The following is a 14,617-nucleotide window of genomic DNA, read 5'->3' on the forward strand; positions in this document are numbered from 1 at the left end:
GCAAGCAATGGCCAACAATGTTCAAAAAAGGCCAACAATTTCCAACAAATGCCAATGATGGCCAACAATGGCCAAGAAATGCAAGCAATGGCCAACAATGGCCAACAATGGTCAACAAAGTCCAACAAAGGCCAGCAATGTCCATGGTTGGCCAACAATGGCCAACAAAGGACAGCAAAAGCCAAAAAAAGCCAAAAAAATCTAACAAATGCCAGCAATGTCCAAGGATGGCCAAGAAAAGCCAACAGTTGCCAACAAAGGACAAAAAAGACCAATGATGGCCAACAATGGCCAACAACGGCCAACAAAAGATAGCAAATGCCAACAAAGGCCAACAATGACCAATGATGGCCACCAAAGGTCAACAAAAGCCAACAAAGACGAGTAATGGCCAACAAAGGCCAACAATGGCTAACAATGGTCAATAAACACCAACAAAGTCCGCACTGGATCACGTGGCCCATTACTGGATCATGTTTTCTTACCGTCCCCCGGCACGGCCAAGGCCTTGTCCCCAGAGCTGCTCCCCAGCCAGGCAGCGCCCTTCTCCCGCCACAGCAGGGTGTCCGTCTGTCCCAGGTGCAAGACGTCACCTTTGTCCTTCTTCTGTCTCATGAGGTTCCTCACAGGACGGTCCCGTTGCCTGGCAGGGTTCATCTGAACGGCGCCCCCAGGGCTCAGGAACTGTCGTCTCTAGTGTCAGTGACAAGCACGGCCACAGCTGCCCCCTCTGGGTCATGGGTGCACCCAGAAGGGTCCCCTGTGCTGCCACAACGCCCCAGTATGTCCCAGTGACCTCCAGGTGTTCCCTCCACCACAGCTCTCTCAGCTTCCAACGGGTGTTTTACCCATCTCGTTGCCACCCCAGCCCGGCTGTAACGGCCTAATTTAGGTACGAGAATATTGAGGGAGACCGTGTCCAGTGGTCTTGTTGACTTGGAGTCAGGTGACACCCACCGTTCTCCTCCCACCTACCAATGCGGCCATTTCCCCATGAAGGCAATCAGGTTGGGGAGCCATGATGTCCCCTTGGGGGGGCTGTTTGGGCACTGTCTGTTCTTCTGGGTGCCCGGGAATGTCACCCGAGAGGGCTCATTGGAAGGGCCACTCCTCACCTCGTGCACCCAGTGGGTGCTGGGGGGGCAATTCTGGGCTCTTTCAAATGTGGGTGCGACGTTGGCTTGTCCTCACCCACCAGAGACCTCCCCCAACCCCGTGATGTTTAAAAGGGAATATTAAAAAAAAAAAATAATAATTGGCTCTTCCCCTGTAACTTCATTGCCACTTCTGGGCAACGCTGTGTCAAATTCAGTTTTCATTTTTTTCACCTCTCCCAATAGAACGAACCATTCCCAAAGACACATTTTTCCAAAGCGAACTGACTAAAGAAAAAAAACCAAACAAAAAAAAAGGGCTTTCCCCACTATTCTTTTGTATTCTTTCTCATCCTTTCGGTTAGTTCCGATTCCTCTCAGCTCGCGAGCTGCTGCTTTGAACTTCAGGTGGTTAAAACCTTGCCTCTCTTTCAGCAGACTAATTGTCTCCTTGGCCAACTCGTCCGGTATGTTTATATCTAATTTTTTCTTTCTACCAACGGAAAATATTTCTCATAAAATTACCCCTTGTAGAAAGGCAACCTCATTGGAGATTATACTTAACTTATAGGAGAGAAATGTATTTTATTTTGTATGAACCTTGATGATGTTTGACTTTTCCTTGCCTGCAAACAGCAGAAATCCTTCTGCGCCCGTGTGCAGGCGGTTCTCCAAGGACAGCAGGGGGGAGATTGTGCAAAGGAGCTGTAACCTCCCGCTGCAGAGATCAGAGGAGAAATCTGATGTAAGGAGAGATGCTGCGAGTCCCAGGCGGCTGAGGAGAGAAATGCTGGGACTGGGGGTGAGGACAAAGGTTGTCCGGACTGTGTTGGACCCCAAGGGACTGTCCAGGAGATCTCCCGAGGAGATGCTCTGCATCGATGTCAGTCAGAGAGTGCTGCTATCGCCTCTTCTCTAAAGTGTAAATTAAATAATGTGCTCTTTAAAATACAGATTGATTTGTATTAGGGGCACTTTGAAATCTTCCTCCTTAACTACACCAGGAAATGACTCCAATTAGGTGCACAAGTCCTGAAGACTTGAAGAAATCTAAAGGAAGAGAACGAGCTCGTTAGGGCTTTGTGCATTTTAATGAGCCCCGTGGTGTATTTGGCCCCATGTCCATGATGCTCAGGCCCTGAGAGGAGACTGAGCAAAGGACTCAACAAGTCCAAGTCAGCAGCAAAGCTCCCCGTGCCCTGAAGCCCTGATTGGCCCCACGGAGGGCCAGGACTGACAAAGCCTCTGCAGGGACTCGTTAGAGCAGAGAATTGGAGGCTGTGATTGCAGGCAGGCAAAGGCCCCGTGCAGGGCTGTCCTGCTGTGAAACCCTTGGGTTGGTGATGGAGCACAAAGGCCAAGCCCTGACCCTCAGGCCTTGGGAAGGAGATGCTGCCCCTCGTGTGTGGCTCAGGGCTCTTCCTGGGGGCAGGGGCTGTGAGGGGGAGCAATGCCAAGTGTAGGAAACTGCACAACCCCTCCTGGCCTCTCCAGGAAGGGGCGAGGAGGAAAACACAGTCCAGAGCCTCAACATCAGGTTTATCCCGGTAGCCCCCCATGGCAGGGCAACTGCCATGACCAAGGGGGCCAAGAGCTCTGTCTCGTGTGGCCTTTCAGCCCTGGCAGAGCCCTCAGCCATCTCTGCTGCAGGTTTGCTTCTGCTGGGCCCTTCAGGCGCCTTTTTCCCTCCAGGCTGGTGACATCCATCTCCCTTTCCTCCCTCGCTCTCCTCCCGGCATTCCCACCCCTTCACTGATGTCTCTCCACACTCACTGCCTGTTCCTTGAAACACAGAGCCACAGGCTGATCCACACTCCCTCTGGGCGACCTCTTACACCACAATACCACCTATTGTTTGAGGTTTCTTTTCCCTCAACTCTCATCTGAACCTCCCAGTCTGCACTTTGTTGAGGTTTCCTTCTCTTCCCACTACCAAGAAAAGCTCCGTTATCTCAGAAACTCTCCTCCCAGCAGGTGCAGGCGACTGCTGTAGTGCCCTGAGCCTCCACCTCACCAGGCTCAAGCAGCCCCGGTCCTTCAGCCTCTCCACAAAGGCCCCAAAGCCCACCCTGGCACATCTGCTTTGGAGCTTCTGCCTTTCCTCTCCATTCCTCCAGGACAGGGAGCCTCTCCCCCAGTCACACCAGTCTAGAGGTGGCCTCCCCAGCGCTGAGTCAAGGGCATGATAACGCCCTGGTTTGGTTTGCAGCCTAAGAGAAGGCTCTGGGGGTTCTCACTGACAAGCAGCTGAACAGGGGCCAGCAGTGTGCCCGGGGGGCCAAGAAAGCCAATGGCATCCTGGCTTGTGTCAGCACTAGTGTGACCAGCAGGAGCAGGGAGGTGACAGTCCCCCTGTGCTCTGCACTGGGGAGGCCACACCTGGAGGGTTGTGTCCAGGTTTGGGCACCTCAATCCCAGAGAGATCTGGAGGGGCTGGAGCGAGGGCAGAGGAGGGCAACGAGGCTGGGGAAGGGCTGGAGAATCAATCCTGTGAGGAGCCAGGGAAGGAGCTGGGAGTGTTCAGTGTGAGGAGGAGGAGGCTGAGGGGAGCCCTCATCCCTCTCTGCAGCTCCTGACAGGACATTGCAGAGAGGCTGGGGCTGGGCTCTGCTCCCAGGGGATCAGGGACAGGACAAGAGGGAACGGCTGGAAACTGCCACAGGGGACGGTCAGGCAGGGCAGGAGGAGAAAATATTTTGCAGAAAGAGTGGTCAGAGAGTGGAATAATCTGCCCGCGGAGGGGGGGAGTCCCCATCCCTGGGGGGGTTTAAGGGAGGTTTAGATGAAATATAGGGGGGTGTGGGTTAGGGGAGAAATTTGCAGAGTCGGGCTGATGGTTGGACTCAACGATCCCAAGGGGCTTTTCCAACCTCAGTGATTCTGTGATTCTGTGAATAACAGAGGTTCCTCCGCATTCAGAACCCATGTCTTGTCCCCAGATTGCTGGGGCCAGCTGCTGGCCAATCAGGACCCTGTGGCTGTCATGGAGTCACAATCAGCATCACAATTTGTGGCGCCTTTGCCCGTCTCTCCCCATCCACTCCCTTGAGCCCTCATGGCTGCTGGACCCCACGTTCAACAGCCACACCCAGCCCTTCGCTGGCCTTTCCCTCTCCCTGCCCCACGCCTGGGCAGAGCCGGGGGGGACGTGTCGCCTTCAGGCTTTGCAGTGCTCATGCAGAATTACTGCCACAAAGTGGGTGCTGGGATCAGACTCGGCGCTGTGGAGCAGACCCCAGCAAGACAGAGCAGCGTCCAGCAGGAGATGTGCAGTGGTGGCCGCCACCTTGCTCTGGCCAGGGGGCTTCTGTCCGTGCACTGAAAGGATCTGCTGCTACCAAGATGCACTTGGTGTTTCCAGCTGTCACTGCAGAGCTGCCCCAAACCGATCTGCAGTTGTGGCCGTGGCCTCCCCTCTGTGGGGGCTGGGCTGGGGCTTTGACTCCAGTGTCACCTGCACTGGTCACGGCACAAGGCAGACAGCTCCTACCCAGAGATCTACATCCTGCTGGGGGTTCGGCCAGCGCTCCCTGCCCTTCACTCTGCTCACAGTGTTTGCCTCAGCGCAGGGACCAGCTTGATGAGATTCCCAGGAATATTCTGAGGCACAGTCCAATGCTTGTTGCCGTCTGCATCCACAGCATCAGAAATATTCCTTTCCCTTACATTGCAGATTGACTGATGGGCCTGGTCACATGACTGCCTGGAATTTCCCTTCCTGGAAGGTGACATTTTCTCAGAGTGGGTCAAGGTGATGGGCTCTGTCACGGCCACTTGGAGACACTTCTCCTGGAGTTCTTCAGCCTGAGTTTACCCCAGATGACCCAGGAGTGCTCACGGATGCTCCTGTGCCTGCTAATAGCTGGGCCAAGGTTCTCAGGTTCCCAATGGCCTCTTCAGCTGTGGGTCATCCCCAGGAATCTGCTGGAACTGGTAACATGACCCGTGGTGCCCCCACAGGAACCGGGGCCTTCCCAGTAGAACCTATGGGTCTTGCCCAAGACTTACCCTGAGTTCCCAGGCTGCAGGCAGTGCATTGCATTTGTTGTCACTTGTGTTAGTGACTCAGCACTGCTGTGGCCCACACAGATGGGTGTGTTACAGGTTGTGTCTCCCCCACGTTGGGCGCCCAAATAGACTGTGATGGTTTGACTTTGGCTAAACGCCAGGTATCCACCAAGTCACTCTATCACATCTCCCCCCACACACACACATTTTCCACATGTTTTCTCGAGAGTTCAAAGAGGGGAAAGGTAATAAGATAAACTAATGTGGGTAAAACAAAATCATTTTTAATATAAGCAAATCGAAAAAAGGTCCGCGTGCGGAAGCAAAAGCAAACACATGTATTCTCTACTTCCCATGGACAGGTGATGTGGGGCCTTCTCAGGAAGCAGGGTTCCCATACGCGGAGTGGTTGTCTCGGAGGACCAAGGGTGACCCCACCCCCTTCCTCCTTTCTCCCAGCTTTACCCTGAGCAGACGTCACATGGTCTGGAATGTCCCTTTGGTCGGTTCGGGTCAGCTGTCCTGGCTGTGTCCCCTCCCAAGATCTTGCCCACCCTGTCCCAGGGGGAAATGTCGGAAGGAGCCTTGGTGCTGTGTAAGCCCTGCTCAGCAGCAGCCACAACACCAGGGTGCTGCCAACACCCTGCAGCTCCCAGCATAAACCACAGCACCGTGAGGGCTGCTGTAGGGGAAACCAATTCCAGCTCAGCCAGACCCAGTAGAATCTACACATTTTGGAGAAGTAAGGGCGACCTGAATAGTGTTGAGTGAAGCTCTGCCAAGGTGGGGTTTGGTAACCAGTGCCCATGGACTGTGTGGGGAGGCTGAGGGACCTGGAGTGCTTTGGTCCAGTGGTGTGGAGGCTCCAGGCACAATAGGAGTAGCCTGAGAGTGACTGAGGGGGGATTACAGAGATGATGGAGATTTTCATTGAAGTAAGAAAGAGCATGAGAAACACTACTGCCGAAAACTACAGCAGGGGAGGCCCAGGCTGGGCACAGAGCAATGTCCCTGGAAGGGCAGTGCTGTGGTGGAACAGGTCACTCCGAGGGAGACTGGAGCAGCCCCAGGCTTTGTGTGTCAAGGAGCAGGCAGGGAGGACGCAGAGATCTCAGGAAAGGAAGGGAGATGCTCAGGGGAGAGCAGGGTGTGGTAGCTGGGTGGACGTCTCCAGCCGGCAGAGAAAGAGGTGCAGGTGTGGGACACGGTGGGACAGCCTGTGGTGGAGACGACAGAGGGGTGAGCAAAGTCTGAGCATCCCCCAGCAGAGCTGAGCTCTCTCTGCCCTTGGCTCTGGCTGGTGTCTCTGCCACTGGTGGCCATGAGGAAGCCCCTTCCCCTTCCAGCACTGGGTCTCATGGCCTCCCCTTCCCCAGCCGAGAGCCTGGCAGGGGTTGGACCATAGTCCTGCCCTTGGCATTGCCCATCCCCACATCACCCTGCCCCAGGAAGAGCCCTGAGGAACAGCATCTGACTTCCCAGGGGCTGGGGGTCAGGGCGTGGCCCTTTGCTCCATGTAACACACCCAGGTTTGCTCAGAATCTGTTCCACACTGACAGGGCCTTTGTTTCCCTGTCATCTCTGCCGGGAGTTTTCTGCTGTAACCAGCCCCGCAGGAGGTTTGTCAGGAACGGTCCTCACTGGGAGCCATTAACACTCCAAGAAACTTTGCAGTTGGCCTCTGGCTTTGACTTCCTGACTGGCACCTTCATCATCCAATCACTGTCTGAGGTCCGTGGACTCAGACCAACCCTCCTCAAGGAGTCATTAAAATGCCTTGGGCTTGCATTCTGCTGTGATGCTGGGCCGGGCTGCTGGGCTGGAGGGAGCTGAGGGCAAGTGGTCAGCGCTGCAGAGAGCCAGCTCTGCCCAGGAGCAGCTCCTCTGCAAAGCGCAGCAGGGCTGAGGGCACTGCCTGCAGGCACCGAGGGCAGAGGAGCCGGGCACAGAGAGGGCAGAGGCAGACGGCACTGGCAGGGTGCTGAGAGCTCACTGCAGGAGAAATCTTCCCAGCCCGTGACACCGTCAGTCTGTGGGTGCGGGGCAGGGCAGCTGCAGGTGGCGGAGGGATGTGGTGAGGCCGGCACAGCCCCAGGAATCTCCCTGGTGTCTGGAGGAGGAGGCCGTGCTCCCGGGCAGGGCTTCCCTGCTGCGCTGCCAGAGGGACAGGCCATGGCTCTGCCTTCTCCCGGGGACGGCTGCAGGGGGTGCAGGCGCGGGTGCAGCCGGGGGTGCCCAGGGCTGTCCTTCCGAGCAGGGTCCCTGCACCCCCGGGGCTGTGTGCTGGGGCAGGGACTCTGCCGCCGGCCAGGGTCAGCACTCAGCCTGCCCGGGGAGCTGCCCACGGCGCCGGGGGGAGCAGCTGTGGGGGGCAGGAGAGACCCCGGCAGGGCAGGGTCCTGCTGCTGTGGAGAGGGTGCTGCCTGGGGCAGGGCTGCTCCCAGCCCCACATCACCCCCAGGACAGTTCCAAGGGTACATGATAAGGGGAGTGTTAAAGCAGGGATTAGTCAAAAACCAAGGTATTTTCCCAGTTCTCTAATTTGAGGTCCCAGCTTTTGTGGAATTTGGGGGGAGAAATGGAAATGGAGTTCTCATGCTTGAGCAGGGCAGCTCAGATCAAGTCGGAGGGACAGAGCAGCTGCCCTCACTCTGCACTAAGCCACAGGCCATCCTCTTGCCTTGCAGGACTCGCTCTGTTCTCCCTGGGTGCAGCAGAAACGCTGAGGGGTTCTGACATCCAGGAACACTCCCTGGGTGAAATGGTGGAACATCAAATACCCTGAGGTCTCTAACAGCCTTCTGCCGTTCTTTCTCCTTAGCAGCGGGAGTGCAGATGCAGACAGGCTCTTTTGCATTACAAATGCTTACATTTGACAAAGTCCAACAGCAACTTTGGTTCCTGCTCCTGAGCCTTACACGAACGCTCTACTGCAGAGCATGGGAAGTTGTGGGCACCGTCTGGGCAGAGGCCCTGCTCCTCATGGTACATTAATTCAGCATCAACCGGGCATGGAACTGAAGGAAATTATCCCTTAAAAGGAAAAATGGGAGCATGGATGCAGTAGAGGCAGGGTTGTTGGGAAATGACATTGATTTTACTCCGAAAACTCTCCCCTTTATTGTCACTATTATTTCCTTATCTGACAGACCTGATGTCCAGAGGGACCAAATGTCCAACGGCAGCTCCATCACCGAGTTCCTCCTCCTGGCATTCGCAGACAGACGGGAGCTGCAGCTCCTGCACTTCTGGCTCTTCCTGGGCATCTCCCTGGCTGCCCTCCTGGGCAACGGCCTCATCATCACCGCCATCGCCTGTGACCACCGCCTGCACACCCCCATGTACTTCTTCCTCCTCAACCTCTCCCTCCTCGACCTGGGCTCCATCTCCACCACTCTCCCCAAAGCCATGGCCAACTCCCTCTGGCACAACAGGCACATCTCCTACGCAGGATGTGCTGCACAGCTCTTCTTCTTTTATTTCTGTGCTGCAGCAGAGTATTTCCTTCTCACAGTCATGTCCTACGACCGCTACGTTGCCATCTGCAAACCCCTGCACTACGGGACCCTCCTGGGCAGCAGAGCTTGTGTCCACATGGCAGCAGCTGCCTGGGGCACTGGGTTCCTCAATTCTCTCCTGCACACGGCCAACACATTTTCAGTGCCATTGTGCCAAGGCAATGCTGTGAACCAGTCCTTTTGTGAAGTTCCCCAGATCCTCAAGCTCTCCTGCTCAGAATCAGACTACTTCAGGGAAGCTGGGCTAATCATTATTAGTATCTGTTTTGACCTTGTATGTTTTGTGTTCATTGTGGTGTCCTATGTGCAGATCTTCAGGGCCGTGCTGAGGATCCCCTCTGAGCAGGGACGGCACAAAGCCTTTTCCACGTGCCTCCCTCACCTGGCCGTGGTCTCCCTCTTTATCAGCACTGTCATGTTTGCCTACCTGAAGCCCCCCTCCCTCTCCTCCCCAACCCTGGACCTGGTGGTGTCATTTCTGTACTCAGTGGTTTCTCCAACTTTGAACCCCCTCATCTACAGCTTGAGGAACAGGGAGATCAAGGATGCCCTGAGGAAACTGGTTGGACGTGTTTCAGCAGCTGTAGACTGTCCACCTTTCTATTCAAATGACTCACAGTGCATGTCATGACAGGCCAAGCACAGTTTTCCTTCTTTAGATATTATTTATTCTTTTTTCCATTTGTGAACATCTGCCCTACAAAGAAGTTCCATTATTCTTCCCCTCCTACATCAGTATCCACCCATCTTGTGTTACTGCTCATCACTTTTTAAAGCAGGAGCCAGCCACTCTGAACTTAAGCAAAATAAATGCACTCAGGACTTCTTAGTCTTACACCCATCCTTACCCGGGCAGGAAGAAACAGGGAATGAGAACGCCTTTCTGGCTGCACCAGCTCAGGGCTCTTGTGCTGGGCTGGAGAGAGGGGATGGCACAGAGGGGCTGCAGACCCCTCAGGAACTGCTGGAGAGGAGAGCAGGAGATGCAAGTTGCCCCGACCTCCTTCTCCTTGTGCCATGGGTGCCTCCCACCTCTGGGGCTGACCCCTCCCTGCCCCCGAGGAGCTGCTGTGCCCTTCAGAGGGGCTGCGGCTGTGGGGTGAGTGCCCAGAGCACCCTGCAGTGGGCACTGCCTTGGGACTAACTCAGACTGGGCTGTGCCGGGGAGAGAGTTGGAGAGTGAGCAGGGGAGGTGGGAGAGCTTGGCGGGAGCTGGGCTGGGCTGGAAATTACTGGGGATATAAAACCAGGAGCATATAACTGGCACGGTGTGACCTCGCAGGGTGAGGACTCACACCAGGACATTTGTGGTGCAGAGCCAGGGCTTGTGGAAGGGATCGAAGACATGGAGGTGCAGGAGGGAAGGGGCCGCTCTGTGCCCTTGGTGGCACGGACAGACCAGGAAGGTGGCCCAGGGCCTTCATCACCCCCCCGCCTCCCTCATGGGCCATTTCCAGCACTGGCTGCTCACCCCAGGGCTATGGGGAGACTTTCTGTGAGACCGTCTCCATCCTCCGGCTGCTCTCAGGGCCTGGATGGGGGAATGGCCAGCCCTGCCCGGCCTCTCTGCTGGCCCAGACCCCGGCAGACCCTGGAACAAGGGTGTCTGCAAAGCCCGGCATGGGACACGGCTGGGTCTGGGCAGGGGTCGGGTGCTGGGGGAGCTTCCAGTGCAGCGTGGCCGTGGGGAGAAGGGGCAGTGAAGGTGTCTGGGAGACTGAGCTGGGGAACCTTTCAGCTATCACAAATCAAATGCAGGAGGTGACTGAGACAATCCAGCACAGATTTACCAAGGACGAATCATGCCAATGTAACCCGATCACCTTCCACTGAGGAACATCTTCTGTCAACATGAGGAGAGCAGTGGATGTTGTTCACCTGCACTTCAGCAGAGCATTCAACACTGCTTCCTACAGCCTTCTCCTGGGCAAATGGACACGATACAGAGGGGAGGGCTGCTCTGTGAGGTGGGTAGGAAAGTGGCTACCAGGCTGCACTCAGAGGGTGCTGACCAGTGCTTTCTACTCAGCCTGAAGCCTGTAACGTGTTGGATCCTCCAGGAAATGATACTGGGCCCGACGCTGTTCAACATCTTCTTAAATTACCTGGGTGACAGGCGTGAAATCACCCTCACAATGTTTTCTGACAAAACCACATGGAGGGGTGAGGTGGACATGTCAGAAGGCAGAGCTCCTTCACAGAGAGACCCGGACCGTCTGGAAGAATGGGAAGGTCAGAAAGTAATCATTAGCCTCTACTCCCATCTCTTAGGTCTCCTTTGGAGCTGGGGGCCCAGCCCCAGCAGGCAGAAGGGATTCAGGAGCCGAGGGCCCAGCTGCCCCATGGAGGAGCAGCCCCAGTGTTCCTCAAGGCTGCCTGTGAGCTGGGGCTGCTGCTGCCCTGGAGCCCCGGCCAAGGACAGCAGCAGGACGTGGCCTTTTCAGGGCTGGGCTCTCCTCACTTCCACACTGTCCCGCTGTGCCCTTGCATCTGTGTCACTTCCAAGTTCTTGTGTAGCTCTGAACAGTCTCATCGTGTCCACAGTGGTACCCCTATGGCTGCAGGCAGGAGCAGGCCATGGGCGCTGTGGTGTCAGAGCTGGTCTCTAGGCCAGCACCACCATGTCCCAGGTGGATCTGTTAGGGACCAAGACCTCCCATTCTCCTTACGCATGTCCATGCAGGCAGCGACTGCTCTTGGATTTACCTGCCTGGCCCTGTCCCACCTGCAGTGGGGCTGGTGGCAGAAGCCACCCTGGAGAGGAATCGGGAGCTGCCGGGAGAGCTCAGGGGATCTCCAGAACAGTGTGTGAGTCTGGTGGGCAGTGAGTGGCACCTCATCAATTGGGTGACTACCCAAGTTGGATTGTCCTGGAGGAAGAGGTGACCCTGAGCACACCATGGGCGAACAAAGGCCTTGCAGTGCCAGGAGAGGCTGTGAGGAGTCAGCAGGAAAAGAGACACATGACTGGAGAGGTGTTCAGGACAGCCTCTTGGAAAGCCCACGGGCTGGATTGGGAGCAGCCCTCCCTTGCCCTTTGTGCCATCCAAGACACCCCATGGTCCTGCCCATTCCCGTCCTCGGCCCTTGAGCCATCCAGGGAAGATGGAAATGGCCTCAGCAGCAGTGAAGCCCGTCTGCCTGGCTCTGCTGCCCACACCCAACAGCGTGGCCAGTGCAGGGTCCCCCCATGTCCTGAGAGCACCACAGTCCCCTTGCTCTGCAGAGCAGCTCTGCCAGCTTGGGGGCTGCACGGAGTATGGGCAGGAAGCCAGGAAAGGCTGCTCAGGCCAGCGCGGACACTCTCACCTGGGGACAGGACCTCTGGGGAGCAGGGATGTCACTGGAGAAGAGCATGGGAGCATCTCTGTGCCTGCAGGGAGGAATCCATGAAAAAGAGAAACGTCTGCCCACAGGCACCAATCCAGGGCAAGCTCTGCTTTCACCTGGCCAGGACTTTTGTGCTGGCATGGAGAGAGGGGCTGATAGTGAGGGGACAGAGTCAGTCTGTGGTACCTGGGTCCTGCTTCTCCCGTTCTTTTCAGTACATATCGAACAATTGATCTTACCTGGAATAAGGGAGTTGTTATGTGTTAATGAGGGAGGGGGGCTGGAAACAGGGTGAATGGCCGGATCCAGAAGGCCGTGGCCAAGAGCACAAAGTGCCCGTGGGAGCAGGGCACCAGTGGTGACCCCCAGGGGCCAGTCCTGAGTCCAGTCCTGTTTAACAGGTGGGTTTGCCAATGGCAATGGGAAGGGATGGGATGCAGATGGGAAGCTCGAGGGAGCTCGTGACTTCAGGCTGTGACTCTGGGAGTGACTATGGACAGAGTCTGGGGCAGGGGGGGCTGTGGGGGTTCTTGGGGTCTCTGCTTGACAAAATATCTGATATCCTTTAATGTAAGGCCATCTCCGCTGTGGAAAGTGGCCTTCAGAAGTGGTAAAATGGACTTAATATGCATCAGAGGAGTGTATTTTATTTTTGATTGAACCATGCCTTCTGCTGATTTAGCTTTCTGGCAATTAAACCTCCTTCTGTGTCTGCGTGCAGCTGTGTGCAAGTACCAAGTACAGCAGGTGGGAGTTGGTGGGAAAGGTCTGAAAGATGCAGCTTCAGACTGTCATGGAGAAAGCTCAGGTGTGAACAGAGGTGCTGGAAGTGCCAGGGGGCTGATGAGAGAAATGTGGGGTTGGAGGCAGGGACAAAGATTGCCCCCAGAGTGTCTGACATGGAGGGTCTTGGCTTCCCTCCATGTTCAGCCTCTATCAGCAGATGCTCAGGACCAATATCCAGTGGAGTTTGCTGATGTCTCTTCGTGTGTGAGCAGAAAAATGAGTAGTGGACAACGAAGAAATTGTTTGTTATTGCCATGTAGGACTGAAAGCTTTTCCCTTTGCCTGCACGGCTGAAACCTCTCACACTCACCCCGTCAGAAGGGAGGAATGAAGTTCTGCCAGAGACTTGGCTTGTCAGGGGGATTTGCGTGTTCATGAGCCCTCTGGTGCCCAGTTCCTGAACTGCAGGTGCAGCAGAGGGGTTGGAGTGGCCTCTAGAGAAGGGCAAGTCAGCAGCAAAGCTCCAAGGCTGTGAGGGTGTCAGTGATGCCCAGCGAGGGCCATCACTGGAGAGGCCGGGCAGGGAATGAGGAGACAAGGTTCCTGTCCCTGGGGCTGGGGAAGCAGGAAGGCAGAGGCTCTGCTCACAGGCTGCCAATCCAATGTTGAGGGGCCCTGAAAGGCCTTGATGGGTTTCATCCCCAGGAGGGTCCAGCCCTGAGCCCATCCCCTGGGAACGGGGATCCTTTCCCTCCTGGGATGCTCAGGGCTCTTCCTGGGGCAGGGAGAGGCAGGGGGTGATGCCGAGGCAGGACAGCGGTCGGATCCCCCTAGGCTCTGTGGAGGGTGGGGAGGAGGCAGCAAAGTGCTGTGCCTGTAGGAACTGGTGTCCTCTCAGGGTCCTCAGGGGAAGCGACAGCAGCCATAGTCGAGAGGACGAGGATTTCAGTTCTGTTGGGGGGTGCCAGCCTCAGCCAAGGGCCCATCCCCACCACAGGCTGTCCCACACTTTCCTCTGCCTCTGCCTGTTTCTCTGCAGATTTTCACCCCACCCCTGCTGCCCCACCTCACTCTGACCCCATGCTGTCCCAGCATTTCCTGATGACTCTCTGTCCTCACTGTCTTCAAACACAAAACTGTCACTGTCTGTGCTCTGACAAGGGCTGTGAGATCCCCAGAACCTGTGCAGCAGGTGATGAACTGATCACACACCCCATCCCCTGCCCCCCTGCGCCGCTGCGAGGGAGGAGGGAGAGAAATCAGGAGCAAAGCTGAGCCTGGGAAGAAAGCAGGGGAGGGGGAAGGGGCTTTTACATGTGGTAAAACCTCTCAGTGTCCCAGTCTGGGGTTTAACTTTTGTTGTTAGTGTTTGAATTAAATGGATGGGTTTTTTCTTCCCCTAACCTGTCTGTCTTTTGCTCATGGCCATAATGGGTGAATCATCCCTCCCTGTCCCGATCTTGATGTCTGAGCTCTTTGTTGTGTTTTTTCCTTCCCACTCCGGAGAGGGGAGGGGTCACTGAAAGGCCGAGCTGGCCAGGGCTGTGAAGACTGGCTGCCATGACCCTGAAATAGCAGGGCCCCAGTTCAGGAGGGGAGGGAGGAAGCAGATTGGAAGACACCAGACGCCAGAATTCAGAGGAGCAGCCTTTGGCCTGTTCTGGGCAGTTTCCGTGGGGATCTCATGGTCAGCAGCGCTGAAGGGAAGCCCAGCTCACTGCAACTGGTCTGCAAGAGCATCTTCCCAGCTTGGCAATGGTCTGTAGCAAAACTCAGTGGAAACTGGAAAGTGAGGTCAAGGGCATGAGAACAAAGGTGTTGTCTGCTTCAGGAAGAGTTAACAAAGTAGCAGAGAGCATGTGGGAGCTCTGCTCCATGTAGTAAGGGTCTGTGGAGAAAGGTCTGAGACACTCTGTCCTCTTCTCCTCAGCCTTCCCCAGC

The 14,617-nt window shown here is 55.9% G+C and overlaps 1 protein-coding gene across 1 annotated transcript; it reads left to right on the top strand.

The window, feature by feature from the left end:
* Positions 1 to 8,273: 8,273 nt before the first annotated feature.
* LOC141974241 (olfactory receptor 14A16-like) lies at positions 8,274 to 9,251 on the top strand. The gene has a single exon (XM_074933575.1). The coding sequence runs from the start codon at positions 8,274 to 8,276 to the stop codon at positions 9,249 to 9,251; it is 978 nt and encodes a 325-aa protein (XP_074789676.1).
* Positions 9,252 to 14,617: the final 5,366 nt, after the last annotated feature.

This window comes from Athene noctua, unplaced genomic scaffold (genome assembly GCF_965140245.1).
Source record: "Athene noctua unplaced genomic scaffold, bAthNoc1.hap1.1 HAP1_HAP1_scaffold_36, whole genome shotgun sequence".
NCBI classification, from domain to species: Eukaryota; Metazoa; Chordata; class Aves; order Strigiformes; family Strigidae; genus Athene; species Athene noctua.

What these genes read in the sequence shown, in the direction of transcription:
- LOC141974241 (XM_074933575.1), top strand. Translation starts at nt 8,274, where the DNA reads ATGTCCAACGGCAGCTCCATCACCGAGTTCCTCCTCCTGGCATTCGCA.